The following is a 26,183-nucleotide window of genomic DNA, read 5'->3' as shown; positions in this document are numbered from 1 at the left end:
TGCCAGATAACACAGATCTATTCTACTGCACCTCACTCCACTTGATTCCCCCGTCTAACACAGAAAAAAATTTGTTTTTCTGTCCTTTGTAGTTTACAACAACAATGTGCTTCCATTAGTATTTGGTAGGTTAAAGGAGGGCCATAAATTAATGGAAACGCCTCCACACAATGCTGTTGTTTATTTCTATCGGAGATAATGCAAATGGAGGTAGCTGCAGAGGACAGATACGCTGGAAAATATTGTTTTGGTAGTCTCTATCAAAAGCATTGTTTTAGAAAATTGTACCCATATCTTACAGTGTTCCCGCTCTCTGTTTTACGCTGTTTGAATAATGTCTGTGCTGTCTCATGACCTACTATTTTACTTTTTTGAGCATTACTCTGTATTTTGTTGTCCTTATCTGCTAGCGTGTGAATGTCTCTGTCATGTGTGTTTTTTCCTTGTTGATGGCCTGTCAATTCAAAGGCCTGTCATGTCATGTGTGTCATGTGTTTGTGTTGTTTCAACACTTGCACCACAGCTACTAGAAATAATGCTTTCTGATTGGCAGGTAGATGTCTTAAAATTATATGACAGTAAGCCCAAGTTATTGTAAACAAGGTCATATTGTATATTCCTGAAATCTTTATGCTAAATCAAATTACCAAAAACTATTTGCAGATTTCTAAATGTCAAGAGAGTTAGAGAAAGGGGGGTTAGTGGCGGCCAAGAACACATTTTTGCCCCGGGACCCTGAAGCAGGTTTTTTCTGAGTCTGATAATAAACTGCAGGTAACCACGGGAACAGTATTTCATGCTGTTACCAGTTAACCTTCACCGGTGAAACAGACTTCACTATACAGACTTTGAAAGAGACACTCCAGTGATTTTACATATTACATAATATTTTCTGCGGCTTTGGAGGAGCTTTCTAAGGTTTGAGAAAATTATTCAAGTGACACTGCCTAAGTAATCTAGGTTTGGGCTTGGAGATGTCAAATTTGTTTTAGAGAAAGTGTTACAAACTGGGTGTGTAGAGTTTAACAGATGCAGGCTGGAAAGGCAGGAGGAGTCCAGTGAAAGACATTATCTAGTTGCATTATAGAAGATGGATGTTTTTTGGAGCTTGACCCATACTAGGAACTAAAAAGTCAGGTGATCTTGGCTTCTGATTTTTCTTTTATCTTTCTCTCACAAGACTTCTGGCAACATCTAGGAGATTTTCTTGCTGTTAGTCAGCAGTATGTCATGTCTTCAAAAGATGTTTTCATGAATTCCCAGATGTCTGTTTTCTGATAAAATGTTTGCCTCGTAAAACTAATGTTCGAACCCTATATTTCAGCAGACTGTGCCTCGCCGTTCTTCACTGGAACTTACGTCCACTGTGCAGGTGGGGGCAGTGGGTGGTGCACTCAGTGGAAATATTGAATTTCAACATTGGTTTTGCATTGAGAAAATATTTTATCTGAGGGATAAGGAAAATATCTTTGGAGATACACGCCACTTCTGGATAACAGGTTAAAAATAAAGATTTTTACATCAAGGTTTGTAAAGGAAATGCTATGTGATTGAAACACAGAGTCACATATAGTATAATGAAGTCACAGACGGGGCTAACAAGACCTGCAACTTTATGAAAATGCAATGTCAGTTTGACAATTTGACCATGGCTTCTCTCTTTTACTTTGGTAAGTACATACTATATGTATATACTGTACATATTGCCGTTCCGTCTGGGAAAATGTTTTCATATCCCCACTGCTACTCATAAAAAAACATAGGTATTGATTTACCTTATGAAATGAAGAGAGACAAGAAAATACATTCAGCCTATAATATATATTTCAAAAAGATGGTCTTACCTGCAGGATCTTGCACCTCTCAGAGTCGCAGTCGATGTCCTCACAGGGATGAAACATGCCCAGGGTCACACAGTTCAGCAGGATCACCAACATGGAAGCTCTCTCGAACCATGTACAGGAAGCAGTTAAGGAATATAACACAGACACATAACAACAGCTTGCTGCTGTGTGCAGCAACAACCTGAAAAGTATGTATTCATCTAGGCTTTCTCCAGTGACCTCATTATTCCATTCAAATTTCTAAACCCCTCTGACAAAGTGATGCATGTTTAGCTCTACCAGTCCAACTCACAATCAAAAAATGTGTCTGAGAGGAAAAATGAGTCACAGAGGAATCCGGAAACAAGGAAATCCCACCTGTGGCTGTTGTGAGTGGCAGTCAGTCCTCCCATTTCTCCCTGTTAACCAAAATCTGTTTGCAAGGTGTGCGAGTGTTGGAAAATGTTCAGATTGTTAGCAAGGGCGCTGGATAGGGACTTTAAAGAGACTGTGTGAAGCAGAAAAACAGACAACGGAGGCAGATGCTGAGAGACTGGTAGGCTGACTAAGAGGAGGATGAAAAGGATGAAATATCCAGCTTTAGAGTTGGTGAATGTGGAGACATCTTGATGCATAACACATGAATTTTATTGACCGCAGGGTCGAAGTGGGCATTCCAAATGTGGTTAGGCTAAACGCCAGCCTGAGCTATGTGACACCAATCAATGATGAGACCAAACACACACTGATGCTGCTTCAATACACACACATAAACACACACACGCACACACACACACAGATATGTGGGCTGCATGCATACGCACAACCACACACCCACATATATTATAGATTGCCACTGCATCCACAGTCAGCACCCTGCATCCAGCCTGGTTAACAATGTTAGACAGAACAGACTGTTTGTCATCCAAGTGTGTGTGCGTGCGTGTGTGTGTGTGTGTGAGATGTGTGATCTAAAAGGAAAACAGTGCTTTTCATTTATGTGTGTGTATATGTGTGTAAAAGTGCGCACACCGGCTGTGAGGACAAACGACCTGTCCTTCTTTTATCGTATTAGTCGCCACTTGCTCATTCATCCCGCTGACCCACAATGCAGCTGGGTCAGCGTGGCCTCACAGCCACCACAAAAAAGAGAGTGCAGGTCGGACAGCAACACAGAAACTCGGATTTTTAACCTTACTCTTTTATGCTGGTCAAAAGCAGCCACAGCAGGCTCAACTTTCAAAGTGGAATGCGAGACAGTCTGCTAAACGCCAGAGAAACAGGAGAGAAAACAGAGAGGATCTCAAATATGTGTGCAATAGTCTTCAATTACCATTATTATAGTAAATGTTGACATGCTGGTAGCACTAGATGAAATACCATAAATATCTCATCACAATTTCTTTAATATACAGTAAATACATTTCAAAATACCAGCCAATACAAGTGTTGGTCAAAGGGAAATAATGGAGACACTGCAGCATTCACAGACTAAAAGGTGCATATTTTTAAGATTCAAACCCATGTTTTTTCTATCTAAAACAGCATATCAAACCTTTTACATTGTTCTCAGTTAGGGTTCAGTCACACCAGCATTTATAAAACAGATTTAGAGCAGAAATCAATATATTGCAATGGGATCACTGCAATCGATTAATTTGTTCGTTGAGGCAAGTTAAATCCACATGAGGCTACAGTGTATTGATCAACTTTGACAAAATTTCGGCCCATCCATTCATTGGTTTGTTCAATGCACTTACTCAGTGCTTGTATAGGACCAAAGTAAACCTGGTGATATAGTTATATAAATCTGTGTGTCATCTGCATAATTATGGTAAGATATTTTGTTGTTTTCTATAATCTGAGCTAGTGGGAGCATGTAGATGTTGAACAGAAGAGGCCCGAGAGGAGAGCCCTGGGGAACTCCATGTCATTTTTGTCCACTCTGACGTTTAATTGCAAATCAATACAAATTAGTCCCTATACTTTAAGTTTGATTCAAACCAGCACTGTGCCAGGAAGACACACCCAGTTTTCCAGTACGTGTAGTCGACCGTGTCAAATGCAGCACCGAGATCTAATAATACCAAGACATTGGCATTTATTTGGATGTCATTCAAGACCTTAAAAAGAGCAGTCTCAGTGCTGTGGTGTGGTTGAAATTCTGACTGGTAAAATAATGAAACAGTTGTTTAGTGGCGGGAAGTGCCAGTTTAGTTCAGTGATTTGATATGGGGAAGGTTTGATATGGGCCTATAATTGTTCGTTAGTGATTGATTGTAGCTTTTTAACTGCAGTTTTCAGGGTCTGTGAGAATCAAAATCAAAAGGAAGCAAACAATACAGGGGCACTCCACCTATTTCATATGCCATATGTATTTCATATGTATTAAAAAAGCTTGTTTAAGTCTGAGAAATATACTCAAATTATATCACTTGAGTAATCTTGGGTTAGTTTTTGAGACTACAAATTTGTCGAAAGCCTGCGTTATGGGGGCACATAATTTGAATGATTCTGCATTTAGGCAGGGAGGGTCTAACAAAAGACAATATCGAGTTGCATTATGGGGACTTAACCCAGCACTAGTCAGGATTGCTTGGCCTCTGCTGCTTTAATTTTGTCCATTCATTTTTCAATTTTTCTCGCATAAGCTCTATAACTCCATAAAAGTACAACACTGGTTAATTAAGTTGATGGGATGTGAACTACCATCTTTCTGCCTCGCCAAACAAAGGGCACACTACCTCCTGCATTGGCTCTGAACATTGGCATTGGACATAAATCATGTGCTGCAGAATCATTCCAGTGGAGGGATACTGGGCTAGAATGTGATACACTGTGGTAGTTCTAATACAGTATTGAACAGGAGTATTGAATAATAGATGTAAGCTGGAGGGAATTTGAGTAGATGACCACGAGGCACCTCAGCAGCATGGGTTGGGTAATGATGGCTGCATATGGAAGGCAGGACAGGATTATGTCACACACTGGAGGATGCACAAAAGGGGCTGTGAGTCCAAAGGGATGCAATTAAAAAGATCAGTCAGTACAGAGAGCAGGATCATTAACAGGAAACAAAAACTCAAACACTCGGGCGTCTAGTTTGAGAGTGGTGGCACTGAAAGTTTTAGGGAGCACAAACTGTTGTTGACACACAGTGGTAGCATCAGCAAAAGCTTGCAGTAAAGAACTGAGAAGGTGGAGCTAATTAAAAATAATGAGCTTCATGGGTTGTCTACGTGGTGGCCATGTAAGCTCCTGATACCATCAACCTTCATCAGAGCTAAAGATAATGTCATTTAAGTTCAGAAAAGTTCCATCAGGCTCCAGATAAAACTAAACAAATTAACTGAGTATTTTGCACCTTGAGAAGACTCTAAAGTACGCTGTTATAGGTCCAACACTGGAAGTGTTGAAAGTCCCCCTCCACTCAAAAATGTGTCCTTATTGTTACTTTACTTAGATGTTTGCACATAAATCATTCTGCACAGTGAAGCTAAGAGTTTGACACTAGAAAGCTGTAAAATGTGTCAAAATCTTGTGGATTGTTGTCTGTACCAGAATAGAATCAAAAGTTTCCTCATCAAGAAAATGTGTTTCCTCAGCAGCAACACATAAAGATGAAAACACCACGACAACAATGTACAACCAAAAACTACAGCACCTTCAAAAACAACATGTCCTACATGTTGCACAAAGGAGGGCAGGTTTACTGTTGTTTGCTTTAGAGTTAGAGTCAGTGTTCAGGTGCTGTATGTGACGGCCAGTTGCACAAAGCTCTTCCCTGTGTGCGCCACTGCCTTTCCATCCTGCACCTGCAGCCACACAGAAGTGATGATATAGTAGATGAGCAGGCTATAAAATGTTACAGTAGCTTTGTGTACAACTGCTATAGTACGAAGGTCTGTGCATTGGCGTGCCAATTATTTTTGAGGCTATGTAAGCTGTTTTCATTAAATATATCCGTGTTGGTGACAGAGTATAAACATATAAGCCTTATAATGATATGATTCCTATTAAACAGTAAAGTGGCAAAGGAATAGAAAGTGGGGGTACTTATACACTGAGGAACACTCTGTTCTAAGCAGTGTTTGTATACCGTATGTCCATAGTGTGCTGATTAAAAGAGTGTTATCCAGGACCTTGGACAAGATATTTGAGGCTCCTTTAGCTTCCCTCAGCAGGCAGATAGTAATCATGCATCTAGAAGAAGAAAAAGAAGCAGAGTGCAAAAAACTCTCTGCAATCAATATGAATCAGTGGTTGGATGTTTTAGCACTTGAAATTCTGTACTGTGGTGCTACAGCCAGTCATCACAGTGAACTGTCAACATAAATACTGATACTTAGGATCATTAGTGTCTAGTGCTAGAGACTGAGTACTTCGCTGAAAGAATGAGATGATCTGTTGTTTAGCTAGGCTGCTATCTTGCTGCAGTAATGATCAATAGACACAGACAGGTTGAGGTTTGGGGACTTGGACTGGATCAGCTGTGATTGGCAGACTGACTAGCAAGCAAACTGGCTGCTGTACACCACTCTGAAAAGAAGAAATAACTCAATTTTCCTCTTACAAATAAAAAGTCAAATTCAGTAGAAACAAAATGCACCCTTGTGTAAAGCAGCTATAATCAATATTTTTATAACTGTAGATCACATGACTACATGTACAGTTTTGTCATACTTTCTCTTTCAAGGGAAAGTGTGGCCAAACTTTTGACTGGTACTGTATGTGAACAGGGTTGCAACATAGTGATGAAACCCACAGAGAGTTATCACCAGTCTCTGCAGCTCCACTCTCTCTTCAACGTTATAATATATCAGTATTGTGTTTAGAGCTCTTTGCTGCTGCCCTCAAATGGCCAATTTTTTTTTTTTTTTGCTGCTATAGCCATATGTGCTCTAGTAGTTGCCAGTTGCTTTTGGTGGCTAATGTTAGCATACTTTAGATAGACATTGCTGTGTGACTAATATTTATTAGTCATCTAACATTTGACATCATTTTGTCATTGTGACTTGTTACCACAGTGGAAACAGTTACACAGACTCACTCTAAAGGATAAGCTAATATTGCACAATGCACAGAACTTGTATTTTCTGACTTAAAAGATAGATTGTTGAGGACATCGGGCAACTTTACAACTTTTCAAAGCTGAAAAACAACATTAGCAAAGAGGAATAAAAGGGGAAATATATAAATAAATAGCCTAGAAAGGAAGCAGAATTTCATCTCTCACTACAACTGACAAGGCAAGGAAAGATTCTTTAAAGGCAGATGAGTAAAGTCCTGTGATCCTGGCAGCCTCGATCGCTGCCCTTGGGCACACGTGTAAAAGGCAGACAGGTTTTACTGGTGTACTTCAGACCCTGTCGACTGATGAAATATATGAAATGTATTGTTTACTGGCGGTCTCACAACTGAATAAAGGGAAATTATTAAAAGAGAGAAATCCTGATGAAGCGAGATGAGGAGGGCTTGAGCAGAGGGATGGAGACAAAGCAAAACATTAAATATGAATAATCTGACTGATTTAATCAATAACTCTTCTTCTCCTGCCCTCATTTTCCTCCTCTGTCTCTCCAGCTGGTGGGCTATAATTAAACAATAAAGGGAGAGTGTTTGCGGCGTTCTGCCTTCAACGTGAACACACACACACACGCGCACACACCTTCATGGTGTCAGCATATAAACAAGCGGTGACGCCCTGAGGGATGGATTCAATTAGGGGAAAGATACACAAGGATATGCTCTGTCAAAGTTCTGAAAGCAAGAAGCTCGCTCTACACCACAAACACACACACACACACACTTGCAAACACACACGAACGCACAGACATGCAGATGCATACAACAATGCTTTCATCAGAGAGGCAGCATTATCAAACTCATCAACACCTCAAAAAGTATTCTCTGCTCTGCTCTCATGGGTTCTATTCTGCCTTCACACACACACACACACACATCAATGCATGCACACACACACACATCAATGCATGCACACACACACACGTCTTAAGTCCCTTTCTTCTTGCCTAATGAAGGGAAAACAATATGCAAGTCCTCCTCTGCCTCCCCGCATCACACTGCTGATTCACTCTGATTCTGTCCACTAATGATCTGACACCAGACACCAGGACACAAGCAACAAAAAGAAACAGTGTGTGCATGTGTGCGTGTGTGTGTGTGTGCAGCTGTGTGTGTGTGTGTGTGTGTGCAGCCGTGTGTGTGTGAGGGAGAGATAAGGTAAGAAGGGAGAATTAATGGATTCAAAAGAGCAAAGTTTGGTCTTAAAAAGTTTCAACTCGTCTCATCAACTTCTCTCTAGCTCTTATTTTTTTCATGAGAGTGGGGAAATGAATCCCCAGCAGGAAGAGATGAGGAGCACACAGTCCGAGGGCGATCAATACAGATGAGCCTTTCTGAATAGATATTATTCATTGTGTTTACTATAACTCACACAGGACGTGTTTCTGCATCTATCTCTGCTCTGCCCAGCTACAAACATACTACACAGCCTCGGCTTTACATACACTCCTTCTGTAAATCTATGTCTCTCACTGAGGGGCCGTGCATGATGTGATGCTACGGTAACACCAGGAGCTGTTGTATCAGTTCAATCAATTCTTCCCTGACAGACAGGAACCAGAACAATCAGTGAATGTTTAAAGTGAATTGCCACCTCACCACACTCCCAAATCTTGTTAACCGAACCCCCAACTGCAATGATTAGTCTTACCAAATCAAGAGCCTTTTTCATTTGAGCTCCCCTTCCTGAAAGCACCATGTCAGCTCAGCAGGGATATATAGCATATTAATTTCAAAATCGATGCAGCAGAATCAGAGTTATCTTTTTTTTTTATTCCACACTTCCTCATCAAAACCTGATGACTACCTTACTCACAATGCAATTCAATCTGCAGTTCGGTCTGAGATTCAGGTGTCTTTTGCTAGTAGCGGCTAATGTAGCCTGGAGCTGCTAGCTTCAAGCAGAGATGAGGAGCGGGCTGCAGAGGTCTGGTAACCTCACTTCTTTCTAACTCCACACCCCCAGATTTTTTCATTTTCAAACTTGTAGTCTTCAGCTCCAACTGATGCTGACTCAGTCCCATCGCTTTCAGCAATTTATCATATTTCACAGAGCTCCCTCTGGAGCCACAAAAGGCTTTATACTACTTTTTGACATATGCAGTAGTACTCCCCAACACCTGGAAACACACTTGATGTGTGAAATCAGTGTTCTGCTTTAACTACATAATCAGTGACTGTAAATCTTTGTAATAAACAAAGAACAGTAATTATCAAGGATTTGTGATTTCTAACTCTATTCCATGTTATGCATCTTTTTTTATTTAAAAATTCAATACTCCAAAAATGCTGATTGGAATTCCAAAACATGTATGAGCTCATGCTACAAGAGGGTGAATACCGATTGGTCTGCACAGTATGTAAGACTGCCTGCTTGATGCAACCTGGTGAAATTCTGGCTTTACAACTCCACATTAAGGTCGTGAAAGGAATTAAGACCAAAGCACAGAGGATTCTTTCAGAGGATTTGCACAGGCATCTCTTCTTGATTAAAACTCAGTCTGCCCTGAAGTTCAAACATGGCACAAAGGCCAGGTCCCGCACCAACGAGCACAAAGAGTCTAGGCTGGGGAAGCAGCTGATGGCAACTGGTGGTGGGACAGGTGCAGTGACATTCAGCTGTACGTCACAACGTGTGTGTGTCCCCCCATTAAAAGCTGTCAGTGAGGCTTGCTGGAAAGGGCAGGTTGGACTGGAACAGCAGGAAGAATTGGACAGATGGAAGAAAAGGCAGATATGGTAAGGTGGACATGAGAAGCAGGGATAAAGAAAGGAAAAGAAGAAAAGGTCGAATAGGTCAAGGTGAGAAAAGAGGGTAAGACAGCCGAGAAATGTGGGATTTTGGTCTTTTATTTATTAATTATTGGTAATCTGATGAGGGGAGGAATGAGAAAGAGAAGGTGAAAAGAAAAGATGTAAAGAGTCCATCTTCTGGACATGAGAACTGGGCTCTCCTTAGTGACCCCAGAGAAGCTGCCAGTTCTGTCTGGTTAGTAATCCAACCTCGTCTCTGACTATGTAATCCATCTCAGAGTATTTCTCTGAACGGTTCTGCATGGAATTTGCTTTGGCAATTTGTGCATGATACTAAGCCTCACTACATAAATTAACATATTAGTTCATCACATCCAGACTGAACCTAGAGTATACACACTAGTGGTCAGCACAAAGTCCATAGATATTTTCCCACCCGTGGACTTGATAAATGGTGGGTTTGGCAACAAGTCCTCCAAATTAAACGAGACCCATTTGTCATCATTGGTCTTCAACAACCATTACAAATGACCTTTGCAAAAAATTAAGTTTTCTGATCTGACACCTCTATGGTTAAGGTTTGGTTGGGTTTAAAAACGACTCGGTCAGGGATAGGAACAGATCATGGTCATGGTTTAAAGAAACCAACTTGATGTTGGAAGGAAATATGAAGTGAACATCAATCTCCTGTGCCAAAGTACGAGGTTTTGTTGCCCCATCCAACCATCCCAATCTCCACCCTCTGCAGACTTTGTGGCACTATAAAGACGTGCCTCTTTTTCCACCTTTGCTACCAACAGACAAGAGTCATAATTCCTACAACCACTACAACTCGTTTTTGGGCATTTGCTGAAACAACGAAAAAACAATGTTTTTTTATGGGAAGACAGTCTAGATTTCAACAGCTTTGTGTATGTGCCCATAACGTCCAGACTGGATTGGATTCAGCCAGAAGTTAGTTTGAGAGAGTGACTGTAACTGATGTTTTTCACGTCTGAAGACAGGAAACCATTGGGGAGATGATTATAAAATGGCAGCCGTGAAAAGGAATGCCAACACTAAAGTCACTGTCTCTCCTATCTTAGTTCTGCTTCTCTTCAGCAGCCTCACTATTTTATAAACCTTTTTCTTTCTTTTACCACTCATGACACCCCCCCCCCCCCCCCCCCTTTTTGGTGTTTGTTCCTCAAAAGTACAATGCCTTCTCTTCAGAGGGCAAACTTTACAAAGCCAAAAAGCACAGCAACTATATGTGAAGGTGTGCAAAACAGGAAGGAGGGTGGGGTTTATCTTTCAAGTCAGATAGTTGCTGCTGCCTCACCTTTGCTGTTCATCTCCCATCAATCCCGCCTTTCTCCAAATCTCTCAAAGCTTTTTTCCCCTCTCTGATAACTTTCCATTCCCTCTCCTTTCACTTTTCTGTCTGTGCCATCTTACCCTAGCTATTTTCTGGGAGGAGACTGACAAAAATGAAACTTTTTTTGGGAGGAAGAAATCTGAACATGCCAGAATACAATTTTAAAAAAGGAGGAAAGAGAACAGAAAGAGGAAGGATGTTCATGAAATATTGAGGGCGACTGCTGCAGCCCTTTGTAACGTACGATCCATCACTGTCATTGTGCATAAATGTGTGCATGTGTGCTCATATATGAGTGCTTTCACATGTCTACATGTATTTGTCTGTGTTTGCAAGTCCCAAGTTGAGAAATGCCACTTTATCAGGTAAATAGATCACTGTTCTCTGGATGTCTTCCTGTTCTGAGGAGGTGAAAATGAAACTGCTATTGATCAGTGTGCATATCCCTAACTTTACCACTCTCTCTTTTGCTCGAGCTATCCATTCTTCAATGAATGCTTTCATTGCAGATGCCAAAATCCACAGTAGCAGGGTTGGGAATGACTACATTTGGTAGACAGAATTAGGCATGTAGCAGTGGCCTGATAAGCCACCAAGGACCATCTGAACCCTATTAGGTCCATTACTCTACATATTTATACCTTGGTGTTTGCCAGTAGGTGGTATAACCAGGGGAAGAGATAGATCAGGAGGCATCGAACACCTTATATGAGTGTTTTTTGATCTGCCACCTGTACGATTAAGGTTGGTTTTAAATTTAGGAAAAGACTGTGGTCTCTTCAAAGCTGTGCTTTGTCTTTGTCGCTAACTTAGCACTTCTTGGTAAACTTGCGGTTGCTTTAAGTTCACAACCAGCCTGAGGAAGATCTTACAGATCAAAACAGATTGAACTTACTCCTACCCTACAATGAAAATTTTTTTGTCTTACACCTGAATAATTTGCCTGGATGTGCACCAAGCAGGTAGCTCTGGATCTGAAAAGTGAAGCCAATGCAGAAGTGCCTTGCATCTCTCTAATGGCCAGCAGGAAGCGACTCCACTGGCTCTAAAAAGAAGTCTGTTTGTATAGACGTCTATGGGAAAATGACCCTACTTCTCACTTGATTTATTACCTCAATAAACACTTTCCTAATGAGTTTATGGTCTCAATTGCTCGTTCCAAGTCTTCTTCAATACAGCATGATGTTCATGATTGACAAGTTGCCTCCACGGCAGTGCATGAGGTGCTGTGGTTGGACCCTGGGGAGCTCCTTCCCAGCTCCATGCTCCTATCCAAATACGGTCACTTCTCATCACTTCTGGCTCCAAAAATCGAGATGGGGAAGGTCAAAATACCAAACTCGAGGCTTCAAAATGGGAGTACACAAACCAATGGGTGACATCACAGTGGATATGCCCATTTTATACAGTCTATGATGTGCGCACACTTGGTCCCTCTTCTTAAGTGTACAACCAACCAAGGCTGCCTTATTTCTGGTTCAAATCCAGGGACCAGCTGGAAAAATACAGGTAGGAAAAGTTTCAAAAGTAAAACAATGGCTACTGGTGAATAACTGCACTAATTTGAAGGTGCTGGAGATGCTGCCATGAAGTTAGGGGAATTGCAAGAGATAGATTTTTTTTAAAGGGTAAATGGCTGCATTTGTAAAGTGCCTCTCATTCACCCATTTGCACACCAATGGCAGTAAGCTACCATGCAAGGTGCTGGCCTGATCATCGGGAGCAATTTGGGGTTTGGTGTATTGCCCTAAGACACTTCAGCATGTGGACGGGAGGAGTGGGGGACCAAACCGCCAACACTTTGATTAGTAGATGACCTGCTCTAACTCCTGAATCACAGCCACCACCAAACAGATGGAGCAGAGGCCAAGATATCCTGACCTTCAGTTGCTAGCATGGGCCAAGAAGGAAAAATGTTGGATCCTACACTTCCCATAATGCAACTTTGCATTATAGTTAGTTTTTTTTTTTTTGTCATACCCTTCCTCCCACTTAAATGTCCATGATTTTCAAACTCAACACTCCCATTACATAACACAGGCTTTCAGTTAAAAACGTGTAGAGATAACTCCAATGACATAATCAGTTAATTACACAGATACCTACAGCTGTTTTCAAAGGCTGTGTGGTGCTCCACGTGACAAGTAAAGTAAACTTGATGGGTAGGAATTGCAGCAATCTTCCCGAAACCCAGAAATAAACAAAGATGATGATTGGAGAGAATCACGGGAACCTATAAGGCCTGACTAATATGGGATTATTTGCTCAGAAGCAGTTGTCAATAACTACTAGTGAGTTTAATCAAAACCATATCACTGGAAATGAGCATTAAGCTTGTAAATAGCTGCCTCAGCGACATTCAGAGAGGCACGACTCTTAGCCAAAGGCCACGGTGTTACAGCTGAGCGTCTCGACTAGTGGCGTGGAAAATCCTGCTGGTATAACACTGCATATCCCAACGGCTCACTGACACGGCTTATCAGGAGCCTGAGTCAGGAGCCGAAGAGTTAGGAGGTTGAGGGAAATAGAGGCATATTGTTACACCGCCTGTATCAGCACGTACCATATGAGAGGTGGGCAGGAGCTGTGCGGGGAGGATGGATGGGAGAGAGATGGGGGGGGGGGGGGGGAGAGAGAGAGGGACGGGGACAGAAAAATAGGAAGATAGGAGAGACAGAACCTGTGTGAGAGAAATAGAGATGACAAGAAGAAAAGGAGCGACAGGCAAAAGTGAAAGACAGGGGAAGAAGAGGACGCACATGAGGAAGATAGAGCTGAACACACATCCTTACAAACTATTTCACCAAAAGTAACTGTACTGTTGTGTGTGTGTGTGTGTGCTTTGGGGAGGGTCAGGGTTAGATAACTGACCTAACGATTTCCCACGGGGAGACATCGACAACAGCAAACACCATTAAACTTTTACCAGCTTACATTATTGATAAATTCAGCCCTCACTCCAAGATGCTGTTAAATAGGGTGCAACTTTGTTTCATGCCCTGTGGTCATGAATATGGATGCATACAGCACACCAACTATTATACTGACACAATGGGGACTCTAAGGAGGAACTATATGAATAGATCAATTTTTATGTGAGAGCAGCGAAAGAAAAAGGCTGACTTCATGATCTGGTTACATCATCGATATTCAGAACAAAATGAGTGTATCCTCTAAGATGTCCTCTTGTGGATACGGTGCATCATTTCAGCTGCAGACACAGGGAGCTCATGAACTGCTGCCTTGTGTTTTTACAAGTGAGTTTTACATATGAAATGTATGCGCCAAGAAGGGTGGAGGGCTCCTAATGGGCTCAATGCACAAACAGTTGCCTCTGTACACACACACACACACACACACGCACACATCTCTCTCATCAGCCAGGAAACACCCCTGTATCTTGCCACTGCGGACTGTGAGTTGCTAAGCAACGCAGGCTTTCATTGGGAAGTATTGTGAAGTCACATCTCTATTGCTGTGGTGTCTGTAACTAAGGTGATGGGGCAGTGTTGTCACAGCTACAGAGCAGAACTTTGAGCGAGGCGTTTGAAAGTCTGCAGTATGGCTATTTCAGCATCATCATCAACCACGGAAAAACCATCCAGAACATGAAAATGTGGCTTATTATCTATCCTCAAGTATCTGCTAAGGCTACATCCCTGCTTTGTCATCTTAGCTGACTTAGATAGACAGACGATCCCTCGCTGTCCACGTGGATTTCAAACTGACAGGCCTCAGCTTGTTGGTGTGCAATAGGATCGCAAAAGCGTAGCGTGACCAAAGAGTTGACACTTGTAGGGGGAATAAGGACTCAGATCTACAACACATTAAGAAAATGTTCCTCTACTATCCTATCACATGCCAGCAGGCCAACATGTGAATAGAGAGAGGAGAGAAAGAGAGAAAAAAAGGGAGTGGGAGAGAGATTTCACACTTTGGTAGGAGCTGCGTTGGTGACGTATTATTAGGAAATATCACTTTCTCCTCTACAGTCAATGGGAGGGTAGAGAGGGAAGACTCGATCACATGCTGGTACAGTAGCTCTTGCTTTAAATATGCAAATGTTTGCAGTAGAATTTTAAGAAGACATTATTGCACTGATCTAAGACTGTCAAATCAGCAGCTTTGAGAGGCAACCTCTCAGATTTACAGTGTTGGAATCTCTATTATGGCTGTCCTCGGTAGTGATTACACAACTTTGCTGTTCACGCTCAGAAGCTGATGCAGAAGGATTATGTTATTGTGTTCACCGGTGTGAGTGAACACAAGGTGACAAAGCTTTGGAGTTAAGTCAGCAGCATCTTGGAAAGACCCGGTCTAAGCAGAGAAACACACACCAAGACACACAGAAAGATCGCAAACCATCCCTCACATTGATATTGAAAAGACCAACATGGAACAACGTCATACCTGAACAACAAAGCAAGTGGTGGAGGAAGTATTCAGATCATTCGCTCATGCTCTAAAAATACTCCATACCAGACTTTTTACTTAAGCAAAAATACTTAAATATCAGTAACAATATGTACTTAACTATCAACGGTAAAAGTACTCATTATGAAGAATTCTGCATAATAATAATAATAATGATGATGATGATGATGATGATTATTATATTGAATATATGGTATTTTAACGTTGTAATGTTAAGTAAAACTTGAATTTGCAGTTAAATAAATGTAGTGGAGTACAAAAGTACAGTGTTTCCCTCTGAAATGTTGTGAAATAAAAATATTAAGTAATAGAAATACTCAAGTGAAGTACAAGTACCTCAAAATTGTACTTGAGTAAATGTACTTTACTCTCCAGCACTGTTTGTCAGTGCCTTCTAAAACAGCCAATATGACAGTTCCAAAAACAAGTCATGTTTTCCAATCTGCCACTTCTATGGTTAAAGTGTAACTTCACTGCAGGCTGAAAATCAGTGTTTCAAAATTCCCTCTGTGTCTCGATGGACAGCGATTTCCTGTTCAGATGCAGTGGACGGGGGAACTTGGCCCTAAAAAGACTTTAACTCTGAAAGATATTGACTTGATTTGACTAAACTGGGCAGCTGAAGCTTCATATTAGCTTCAAATAAACTTTTAAACTACATTTTTGCACAGGAGCGCTATGGATTTTTTTCCTCCATCACTTACATTGAAAGTGCATTATGAAGGAATCCTCTTAAAGGTCAGTATGAACAGCAGGATGAAACATGTCATGTCAATGTTCATTTGGGCATTGACTGTTTTAGGACAGACCTAAAAACTTGTGAACCTGTCCTTTAGAGACCAACTTTAACTCTTGGTAGGAGATGTGAAGCGACATCAAAATCACACTATTTGTATGTTCAAGCACACGTTCCATCTCAGCCTTCTTCCTGAAACTTGTTGCGCTGGTGTAACATCACTCGACTTCATCAGTCATTTATATGTCCATCCTTCATCAAGGAAAACATTTTAAGCAGGAAACTCTGCCTGGTGAGGACAGTCTCGCAGTCTTTACAGACACGCAGACGACCAAAAATAGCCTGTTTTTCTCATGCAGAGCAGTAAGGACACATACAATAAATGTAATGAAACAGACACACACAACCAGCCACACACACACACACATACAAACACCTGCGGCCAGGAAGTGCTCTCAAGGCTCTGAATTAGCAGATGTGTGTCCGTCAGACAGGATTCAACACTATATCTGTCATCCTAATTGACAGAGATGTACTGGCTGGTGTGTGTGTGGGAGTGTGTGTGTGTGTGTGCAGGTGCGTGTCTCTATGTGTGTTTGTGAGTGTGAGTGAGAGCTCAAACAGCTTAGGAGAACAGAAAACACATATATTAGATGTTTGAAGACAGCGTGACCTCCAATGTGTGTGGATTTTTGAGCACACACACACACATCTTATATTTCATGTCCAGTTTTTAGCGAGCAGGGATACAGAGAGGAGGAGAAAAAAAATGGAGGATTGAGCAGACAAAGAAAACAGAGATGGAAAGGTGAACAAAGAGCAAATTAAACAGGCAAAAAGCGAGACAGAGAAAGAAAGATGAGGGATGAATAATTGATCTGGAGGCCATTTGAGGCTTTAATCCCTAGCAGAGTGATTTTTACCACACACACACACACACACACACAGAAATGCAGAAAGTATGATATCACCGCTAATGACTGCTACTGGCTGATAGACTTGTTGTAGGTTGACACACACATTCTCCAACGCTACTGGTCTGTCAGAAAGAGTGTGTGATAGGCGAGAGAGGAGTTAAGCAAGGGCAGAGGTCAGGACTCTTTCAATTCCCTGTTGCTTCTCATTAATTAGGCATCGACTGAATCGCTCCCTCGCTCTGCGTTTCTCTGTCTCACTCTATCTCTCTCGCCCAGTCTTGAGGCTGCCACCGCTGCCATTTCATTCATAAGCAAAGCTATTCAGCGACCTCTTTCCATTCAGTGGAATTAGCATCGAATGCACAGACACACACGAGGACACACACACACACATATATGAGTGCCGGAGAAAATCCAGCTAAATGCCACAGCGAACAAATAGGCCCTTAATCCTTTAGGGAGAGGAAAGAGGAAAACACACCTCGCGCTGCATTGACAGGTTAGCTAGAGGTCAGCTAACAGAATGAGAGAATGAAGAAAAGCTTGTTAAGAAAAAAAAGTGGAAGTGAAAAGAATGCCCGGACTGAAAATATGCAAATAGAGGGAAATTACGATATGAGAAAAATGCGGCGCTGCGCCAGAATCAGCATGATTAACAGGAGGTCAGTTTTATCAATGCCGCTAATCTGGCCTCAAAACTGAAAACAGGCTAATATAAGGGAAGTTAGCGGAGGCACGCTACTGTAGTCTGCACGCACACACACACTCACAAAGAGAAAGCTCTCACACACACACACAGGATATTCATGTGTTAGATATAGTTCAAATATGTAGGGCACTCGGAGAAGCTAATTAGCAATCAGCGCTAACAACAGGAAAACACGTCTAAACCTCGGCAATGATGACATACATATGTACGCACAGAGTAAAAGTTACAGTATGTGGACCTTTTAGAGTTAGGAAAAAGGCTCAAATAAAATACCAAACCACATTTTTAAAATTTTTCTTCAAGCTTGTGCCAATTCCCATTCCAATTCATTTTTTTTTACATTTGCCCACCATTCCTAACTGAATAAGGAAGTTGATTCTTGAACTTTGGAACAAACTAACAAAATGATATAAACTCAAAGGTTTACTAGCTTGCTAGCTTTGGTGTAGCTTTCAATGACATGTCACAGTCTTCTTCAGGGAATTGAGCTGGCACAGATGTCATCACGTGTTACTATGTGACCTAAGTTCAACACTTAGGTCACATGATAACATCTGAGCCAGCTCCATCCGTTGACAAAGATTGCAAGATGCAGATGAAAGCTCCAGAAAAACTTAGTAAGTGGACCTTGAGATAAGATTGTAGAGCTGCTGTAAAATACACTGTACATAAGGAGCGAATGTGTCACCGCTCAAATATGTTCTCTTGCTGCTGTAGACTAGTTTGTAGGAAGCTGTACTAAACATCACTTTATACTCTGGTGCTTAACTAGCTTTCAATGTAGTTTTCAATTTCCCATATTGAACTTGACAAAGAATGCGACTCTGATCCTGGGAAATTGTGGGTTTCTGTGACAAGCTTGAAGTCATTCTTACACCTGTACAACAGTGTGTGCTGCAGCTCCAATCTGTGTTTCTGTGGCTTTTCCTCATTTTTAAAGAAAAGAGAACAGTCTGACATTGTTGGTTTCTGATGTCCCAGCCTGGATAAGGAAGAAAATAAAAATGGTTTTTGAAATGTTCAGTCCTAAATCACAAACAGTAGGTTTTTTTGAGCTACGATGGCAGAGATGTGCCTGTGAGGTAACGGCTGATTGGCTGGTGTAGAATGAGGAGGCGGTTAATGTGTCTTCAGTTAAATAATGGTCATTAGGGTGCAGTAATCAACATGTAGCCATGATGATAATGAAGTTACATATTGTACAGACTAAAGCTCATCTCAATCCGATATTTTGGAATTTTAACTAAATTTGACCATTTTCATGCACAGGATTCAGAGTTCTCCCCATTGACTGTATACTGTATGGGTTTCACTCTGAAACATAACAATTCAGTTTAGTTTAGGACTGACTGACTGACTGAAACTGCAAATTCATCTGCTGACTTTTGAATTATTTAATTTGATGAATTGAAGAATCATTATTCAAGAAAATGGCTGAAAGCCCAGTTTCACTCATTTAAATTGCTTGTTTTGTCTGACCAACAGTCCAATAACCATAAAAAAAAGTTGGTATTGGAGAAGCTGGAGACTTAATTTTTTTGGCTTGAAAAGTACTTTAAAATCATTCAAATTCTGTCAATTGAGCAGATTATGTTCTGTTCAATTCAAGGCACAATACAGATACATCACCAACCCATACCATTGTTAAAAGAGTACTACACTGAGTGGGCATCGTACTCCTATAATACTGTCAGACTCACAATGGACAGTTTAAAAAACAAAGTATCGAGCAGAATTAGAGATATTGTCCTTTTTATTTCACACATTGTTCTTCCTTATCAAAACCTGGTGCCTATATTACCAGTTCGGTCCCTCAAGTGACATCACTTGAGGCAACTCATCAGACTTTGTGCAGCTCCCTCTTGAGTCACAAAAGACTTTATGCAACTACATGAGCAGTACTCCCCGAGACCTGTAAACAGACCTTTATGTGTAAAATTAGTGGAGTTCCCCTTTAAATTTCCAAGGCATCAGCACAAGACCACACATATAAATGAGATACACACTACGTTTCGACTTAGAAAGCCAAAACATATACGGTTTTCACACTGTAATGCGTCAGTAACTGAGAAATAATCTCACTCATAGAAATAAGTCTCATTTTTCCAATATACACACACTCTTTCTCAGTCTAATAGTGTATAATAAGTGGGGTAGTGAGGGTGGTGTAACGTCTGGTGTGTTCTGCGTTTTGTCTGGTTCTCAGTGCACTCAAAGTATCCCTCAATCTCCGCTTGGCTGCCGCCTGTGACCACTACTTCATGCATAAACACACATACACATACAGTCATTACAGCAGAGGCCTGGGGAACCTTAGGCCCAGAACAGCAGTCTTTAAGGAGCAGAACTCTGCTTCGTCTCCACTTTCTCCTCTCCTCTGGTCTCTCTTCCCAGCCAAACCAATCCTCTGGCACTGAGCAGCCCATTATACAAAGCAAATAAGCCATGGCTATAGGCTCCAATAGCTTTTCAGAGAGCGAGAGCAAGGTAGGCAGCGAGTGTGTGTGAGAGAGAGAGAGAGAAAGAGCCCATAAACCCCAGTGACTCTAAAAGCTTTGCCAATCTCAAAGAATGCCTTGTGGATATTAAGTGCTGGATGACTCAAAACTTTCTCTGTAGCTTTACAAAAATCCCAGGTCTGTGCTGTTTGGCTTCCTCCAACATCAGAAAGGAAAACAGAAAGAAAAGGAGGAGGAGAAGATGACTTCTAAAAGCAATCTCTGAGAAGGACTTGCAAATGCAACAACAGCAAATTTTAATCTTCAAGCATAAGCTTCTTTTGACTGTCTTCGCCTGGCATGGTGTCTTTGTCACAAAGTTCAAGCGTGCGGCAAAACCCAAACAAGAACAAACAGTTATTGAACAGCAACCCTAAATAACCTCTGCCAGACCCATGCGCCAATACAAAGCCATCATCCAACGCTCCTCCAAACCACAGCCTCCAGAGTCCAGAACACGTGGAGACTGCTGGAGCATTCCTCGACCGAAAAGCGCACCACACTGTGAGCGCCATAAATTGTTGCTGGTATTAATATGCTACCAAGCCCCAGACCTTCACTCGCTCTCTCTCACGCACCCTCAGACAACACATCCAAGGTCACACACACACACACACACACACACAGCAAAAGGCAGCATAAAAAAAAAATCAGCAAATACATGGCATGCGAACAGTGTCCATTTCACCATGACAACAAAGAAAATGTTTACACTCCCGAGCAGGCAGCTCCTTCTTATTGGCTGGGATCCGGTTTCTATGGTAATGAAGTCCGCATCTCTGTGTTTGGGCATCGTGAGCTGCTTGTGTGTTGATGTTATGTACAGTACAGGAATGTGTACACATATGGCTGTGATTACACAAACACACACACACACATGCAGAGATGCAGCAGGAATATCATGTGTCTCAAAATTGGGAGTTTGACCAATGGCTTGCCTTTAAAGCAGTATTGAGGGATCTGATTGGCTGTTTTCATCCTTAATTTAAATGATTAGACGGTCTTTTTATCTAAGCTTGGGAAGGGACTTAATGATAATGTGCCTAGATGGGTTGTACGCTGTTACTTAAGTGGTTGCATTTGTCTTATCCTGTGACAGGATAAGACAAATGCAAATGTCTTTTAAAATACATCTACTTACATGAGCAAAAATCTGAAAAAAGGCAGAAAATAATGTAGGATTTGTCATATTTTTCTTTATAAATACACCCCCAATCAAGCAAATACACACACACACACATACACACACATATCTAATCCAGCTGCAGCCCTCACAGAGTGGTGCAGTGGGGAATAGCCGTCGGCGAGCCCCTGTAATGAGGGAACACCAGAAAGCGCCAGAGGAAAAAAGAAGCGGATGGAAAGAAAGATGGATGGAGAGAGCTGGGGAAAGAATCAGCGATGGAGGAAAATCAAAACAATGGGAAACAAACAAGAGGGCAGCCTCAAAAACACAGCAGCTCTGTTGAAAGACTGACAGAAAGAGGCTCAAGCGTGTGAAAAGGCGGGAGAAAGGGAAACGTGTTAGTAGAGAGCGATGAAACTGCCAATAGGATGTTTTTTCTTCTCATATTGAATATCTGTAAATTAACTGTTTTCATTGTGCTGTTTTCAGGCACCAATATCATATCAAACTCATACTTGTCCGAGTGAAATCAGATTGGGATTTTAATGTAAAGATGCAAAATTTCTTTGTAATTTCTTTTCCATCCAAAGGCAGATTTTCCTACTTTCCAACAAGCACTTGAATGCATTAACAACAAAGTCTTTTTTCCTGCTTTGAAGTACATTATCACCCACTGACAACAAATTCTAATTTCACAGTGTTAGATTACTTATCTGAAGCAAAGTTCAAGACTCTGAAAATTGACTTTGACACTGTAATAATCTGAACAGAAACCAGTGGCTGCCTGCAAGGAACACAGAACGGACACGAAAATCAAAAAAGACTGTAGTCTGCCGTGAAAAGAATGGTTGCTATGGGAGATCTCTGAGATACTCCATGTGCCTCGAAGCATGAGACTATTTTGAGACTTTCAACCTGTTTTTCTAAGTTCGTAGCCCAAGCTTAGTCTATTCAGTCTCCATCTGTCATAAAACATCTCAGATATCAGTGAATAGATCAGACAGTTTGGACAATTGGTGCATCTCAACTGACTGATCAGACCAAGAGTAGTACTGTCTTTTCGTTCTGCTATATATGTGAACGTATGGTTTGAATGACAAACTTGAACTTACTACAAGTACTAGTTAATACAGTTTGACATACAGTATTTTTTTAACATGGATTACCTCAGGACCTCACAGATTGAAGGCACACAATCTGTTACCAGAAAAACATGTACAGTGAAATCCAATGAAAATAAGTGCATTTTTACACTTACAGTAGTAATTTTTCAGTGTTGAAGAGGTGTTGACTCATCTGCATAGTCATGATATATTTAACTGCATCATAAATAAGGTGTGTCCACATTTCAGACAGTGCAGGAGGAGACAATATGGTGTTGCAAACCAGTATTAAATATTTTAGGAGACTCCTTTGTAGCTAAGACAACAAAATGAGCATGTGCAAAGTAGTTGACCAAGCCAGAGCTAGAGTCTATCTGAGTATATTTTACTGAGCTTAACTTTTAGACAGAAAAAATCTTTAAAAACATGGTCAGACTAAACAACCTGCTGCAGTTACAATGGGCACTTCACATTTTTTGAGTGTTGTTAAGGGGGTGATAGGTTTTAGTTTTGAGCGAATGAGTAGAAAGCGATGATATATTGGGTGAAAAAGAAAGAAAGCTAGAACTTGAAGTGGAATAAAGGAGCCATGGGAGGAGAGGTGGAGGAGCAGTGCAAGCAGACAATGTGTGAGGATCAGTAAACAGGGGAGCAGGGGGAATAAAAGCAGCATGAGGCATGAGGAGCAGTCAGCTCTCCAGAGGCTCTGAGCCGCACTGTGTGAAGTGGCCCATGCCTTTCCAGGTGCACATGGCACAAACAATGTGCCTTTCACACAGAAACAAAGAGACCAGCAAGAGGAGAGCGAGACACAGAGACAGATCTGCAACACAATTACAGCACAACAAAGTATTTCTCTGCACTCTGACAAACAGCCAATACTCCCAGTTTTCCAGCACAATCAAAAATACTTGTCCGAAATCACCGAGGAGCTCTGTTAAACAGACACAATGGAAGCACATGATGGAGTCTGATCATATGATTAGTTATCTGTCCGTCAAGTTCATTCAGTCGATTCAGAACAACAAAACCTTGGCTTTTAATACGGTGGTGTAATGAGTCTGTATCGTGCCATCAGGGAAACAAACACAGGTCCCTCTAGTGGCTTCGTTCCCACCTGATAGTCCCTCATCCTCATAGTGTCTAGCTGTGATTTAGCTGGGTTTTAATTAAAACATGTGCTCAAATGCGCCTTGCATACAAACACTGAAATATATTTTTGCCAAAACAAGCACATCATCACATCAAATGACATTTAGCTCCTTTTTTAAAAACAAGACAGTATATACAGTATCACAGATGCTTTGCATCCTATCCGTGATGGCAGTCTATTTTCCACTGGGGTCTACTGTACCACCTGTTTGATTTGCATTGGTTTGATCTTGGTTTGATCTGTTTCGGCAGTATTTATGTGAGGATTGGAGACATGTGGCATTGGCACCTGCTAATGTGGCCAACAATAGCTCTGACAACCAGCAGAGCCGGTCTGGATATAATATTATTGTCAGTTGAAAGGAGAATCCATGGTTTCATGACAGATGTGTGGCCTGATGGTAAGAGACCAGGATTGATCATAAACAGCAGTGAGAACACAAAGTGTCCAGGCTTGTGTGAAACATCATTGGTGATGCTGCTAATAGCTGTGGAGCTAAACACGGATGTCAGCGGAGTTTGATGCACATTTACATTTGCTAGCATAGTGGCTGGTGGATAACAGAGCATAATAACAGAGTGAAAGAGCCAGCTGGGGAATGCTAATTAGCCACATAGGCTAACAATCAGATCTAATGGATGCTGAGTAAATACCAGCGGTTGGCTAATAGTCATTAATGTCCTACAAGAGAGCCAGATAACTGTAGCATCACACTATTATTTGTAGGTCTGTGTGTGTGTGTGTGTGTTGTTGTCCTCATGAGGACCAGATATCCTCTCAAACATGATGAGAGGAAATATTCTGAGGTCATTTTGCCAGTCATCCTTTAGCAGGGGGCTGGTTTAAGCTAAGAAAATGAATGTAGTTAATGAAAAGTGTACAAATGTCTGTTTGCTGTGTATCAGCATGAGGCTTATTTAGAAAATGGTTTTCATCTTAATCAGTCAATTAACAGAAAAATCATTTACAACTATTTTAAACAATCACTTTTCAAGCAGAAATAGCAAAAAAAAGCTATACAATTCCCAGGTTCCAGCATCTAAAATGACAGGGTTTGCTGCTTCTCCCTTTCCAATGTAATAATAATCTCACTATCTTTGGGTTTTGGACTGTTAGTCACACTAAATAAGACACCTGAAGATGTCAACTTGGACCCTGTGAGGTTGTGATATTAGCTTTGGCTGAACTTTAAAGTGCATTTCTGCTCATTTGTCATCTTTAACGAGATAATAGTTGTGCTAGGAGGGAACCTCTTCACAACAAGTATGGACAGGAGGAATAATTACAACAACCAGTAATCAGTGACCAGTAAATCTCTCAGTATAAATGGCATGCGAGTATTAATTTAACAGACCTTAAAAAGCAACCTAACAGCACCTGAAAATGATGTTTTTGCTGGCCTCCAGGGATTTAACATTCACCTTGCAGCAGTGATGTAGAAGTGTACTCCAGAAGTGTAGGTACACAGTGACATCACTGTTGGGCATGGTTACAAATGCAACAGAGCACACTTGATGCTGACTGTGATCGGGACAAGAGTCTATGGTCTTGCAGACCCACACGACAAGCCCACTTTACTACATGACCCACTCCCCTGACCCCTAACCCTATCACTGCTCATGCCTAAACCTAACTAAGTAGTAAAGTGGGTGTGTCGTGTTGAGTCCACAGACAGACCCTACTTAATGATTTCAAATGAGAGAATGGTGAAACACTGCTTTTCAGTCTGGTGTTAAGTTACTATTTAAAAAAATCCAAACTTATCCTTTGAGTGTGTTTATTAGCATCATTCAAGAAATAAATTATCCTTTTTTTGCTTGTTCATTCTTCCTTGTAGTGAAAGTGAGTGAAATGAGCCCTGACTACAGAGTTAGACTGACAAAGATTGCTTAGCCAACTAAATGTAGTGGAAGAGAAATCGCTTTTCATCATTTTCTCAAGAGAAAAAAGTAATTGACTGTGAGTAAAATGATTATCTGTGATCATTTTGCGGTCTTATTGAACAGCGAGTGTGGTCCTCTACAAAAAGCATTAATTAAATACACAGAATTAGCAATAAAGAAAGGTATCCTAAAGAGGACAAATTATTTCCTCTCTACTCGCCCCAAATTCACCCACTGGCCCTTTTTCTCTCTTACTAAACTGCTTTACCACATCTCCCTGCCTCCCCACGTTGACGCATTTGTTCCACAAAAATTTTCTGCGTCTGTGGTGACAAAGAGGGAAGCTTATCCCAGACACACTGCTCTAAATTCTGTATTTATTTCTACAGTATAATATCCACATCCCCTCCTTAATACTATAGGTGCTTGGTGTGGATTACCCCTTCTCTACTCGTCCAAATACAAACAGATACTGACTGATGACTAGGAAGCAGGGCTGGAATTAGTGCAAGATTATTTACAGAATGGTTCTGACGGGACATTTAAACATCCAGTGGACACAGTCCTAATGAAAACAAATCAGTCCAGTTGAAAGCGGGACATGT

The 26,183-nt window shown here is 41.2% G+C and overlaps 1 protein-coding gene across 20 annotated transcripts in view; it reads right to left on the bottom strand.

The window, feature by feature from the left end:
* Window positions 1–26,183, bottom strand: part of cacna1g (calcium channel, voltage-dependent, T type, alpha 1G subunit) — a 271,804-nt gene that overhangs the window by 162,131 nt on the left and 83,490 nt on the right. For all 20 annotated transcript variants that reach the window (XM_042397382.1, XM_042397395.1, XM_042397393.1 and 17 more), the window contains one exon: window positions 1,845–1,956. In XM_042397382.1, coding sequence (XP_042253316.1) covers window positions 1,845–1,956 — 112 coding nt within the window. The remainder of the gene's footprint in view (window positions 1–1,844; window positions 1,957–26,183) is intronic.

This window comes from Thunnus maccoyii, chromosome 20 (assembly GCF_910596095.1).
Source record: "Thunnus maccoyii chromosome 20, fThuMac1.1, whole genome shotgun sequence".
Classification (NCBI taxonomy): Eukaryota; Metazoa; Chordata; class Actinopteri; order Scombriformes; family Scombridae; genus Thunnus; species Thunnus maccoyii.
The sequence above is the reverse complement of the archived record's forward strand: the minus strand, read 5'-3'. Positions and strand labels throughout refer to the sequence as shown.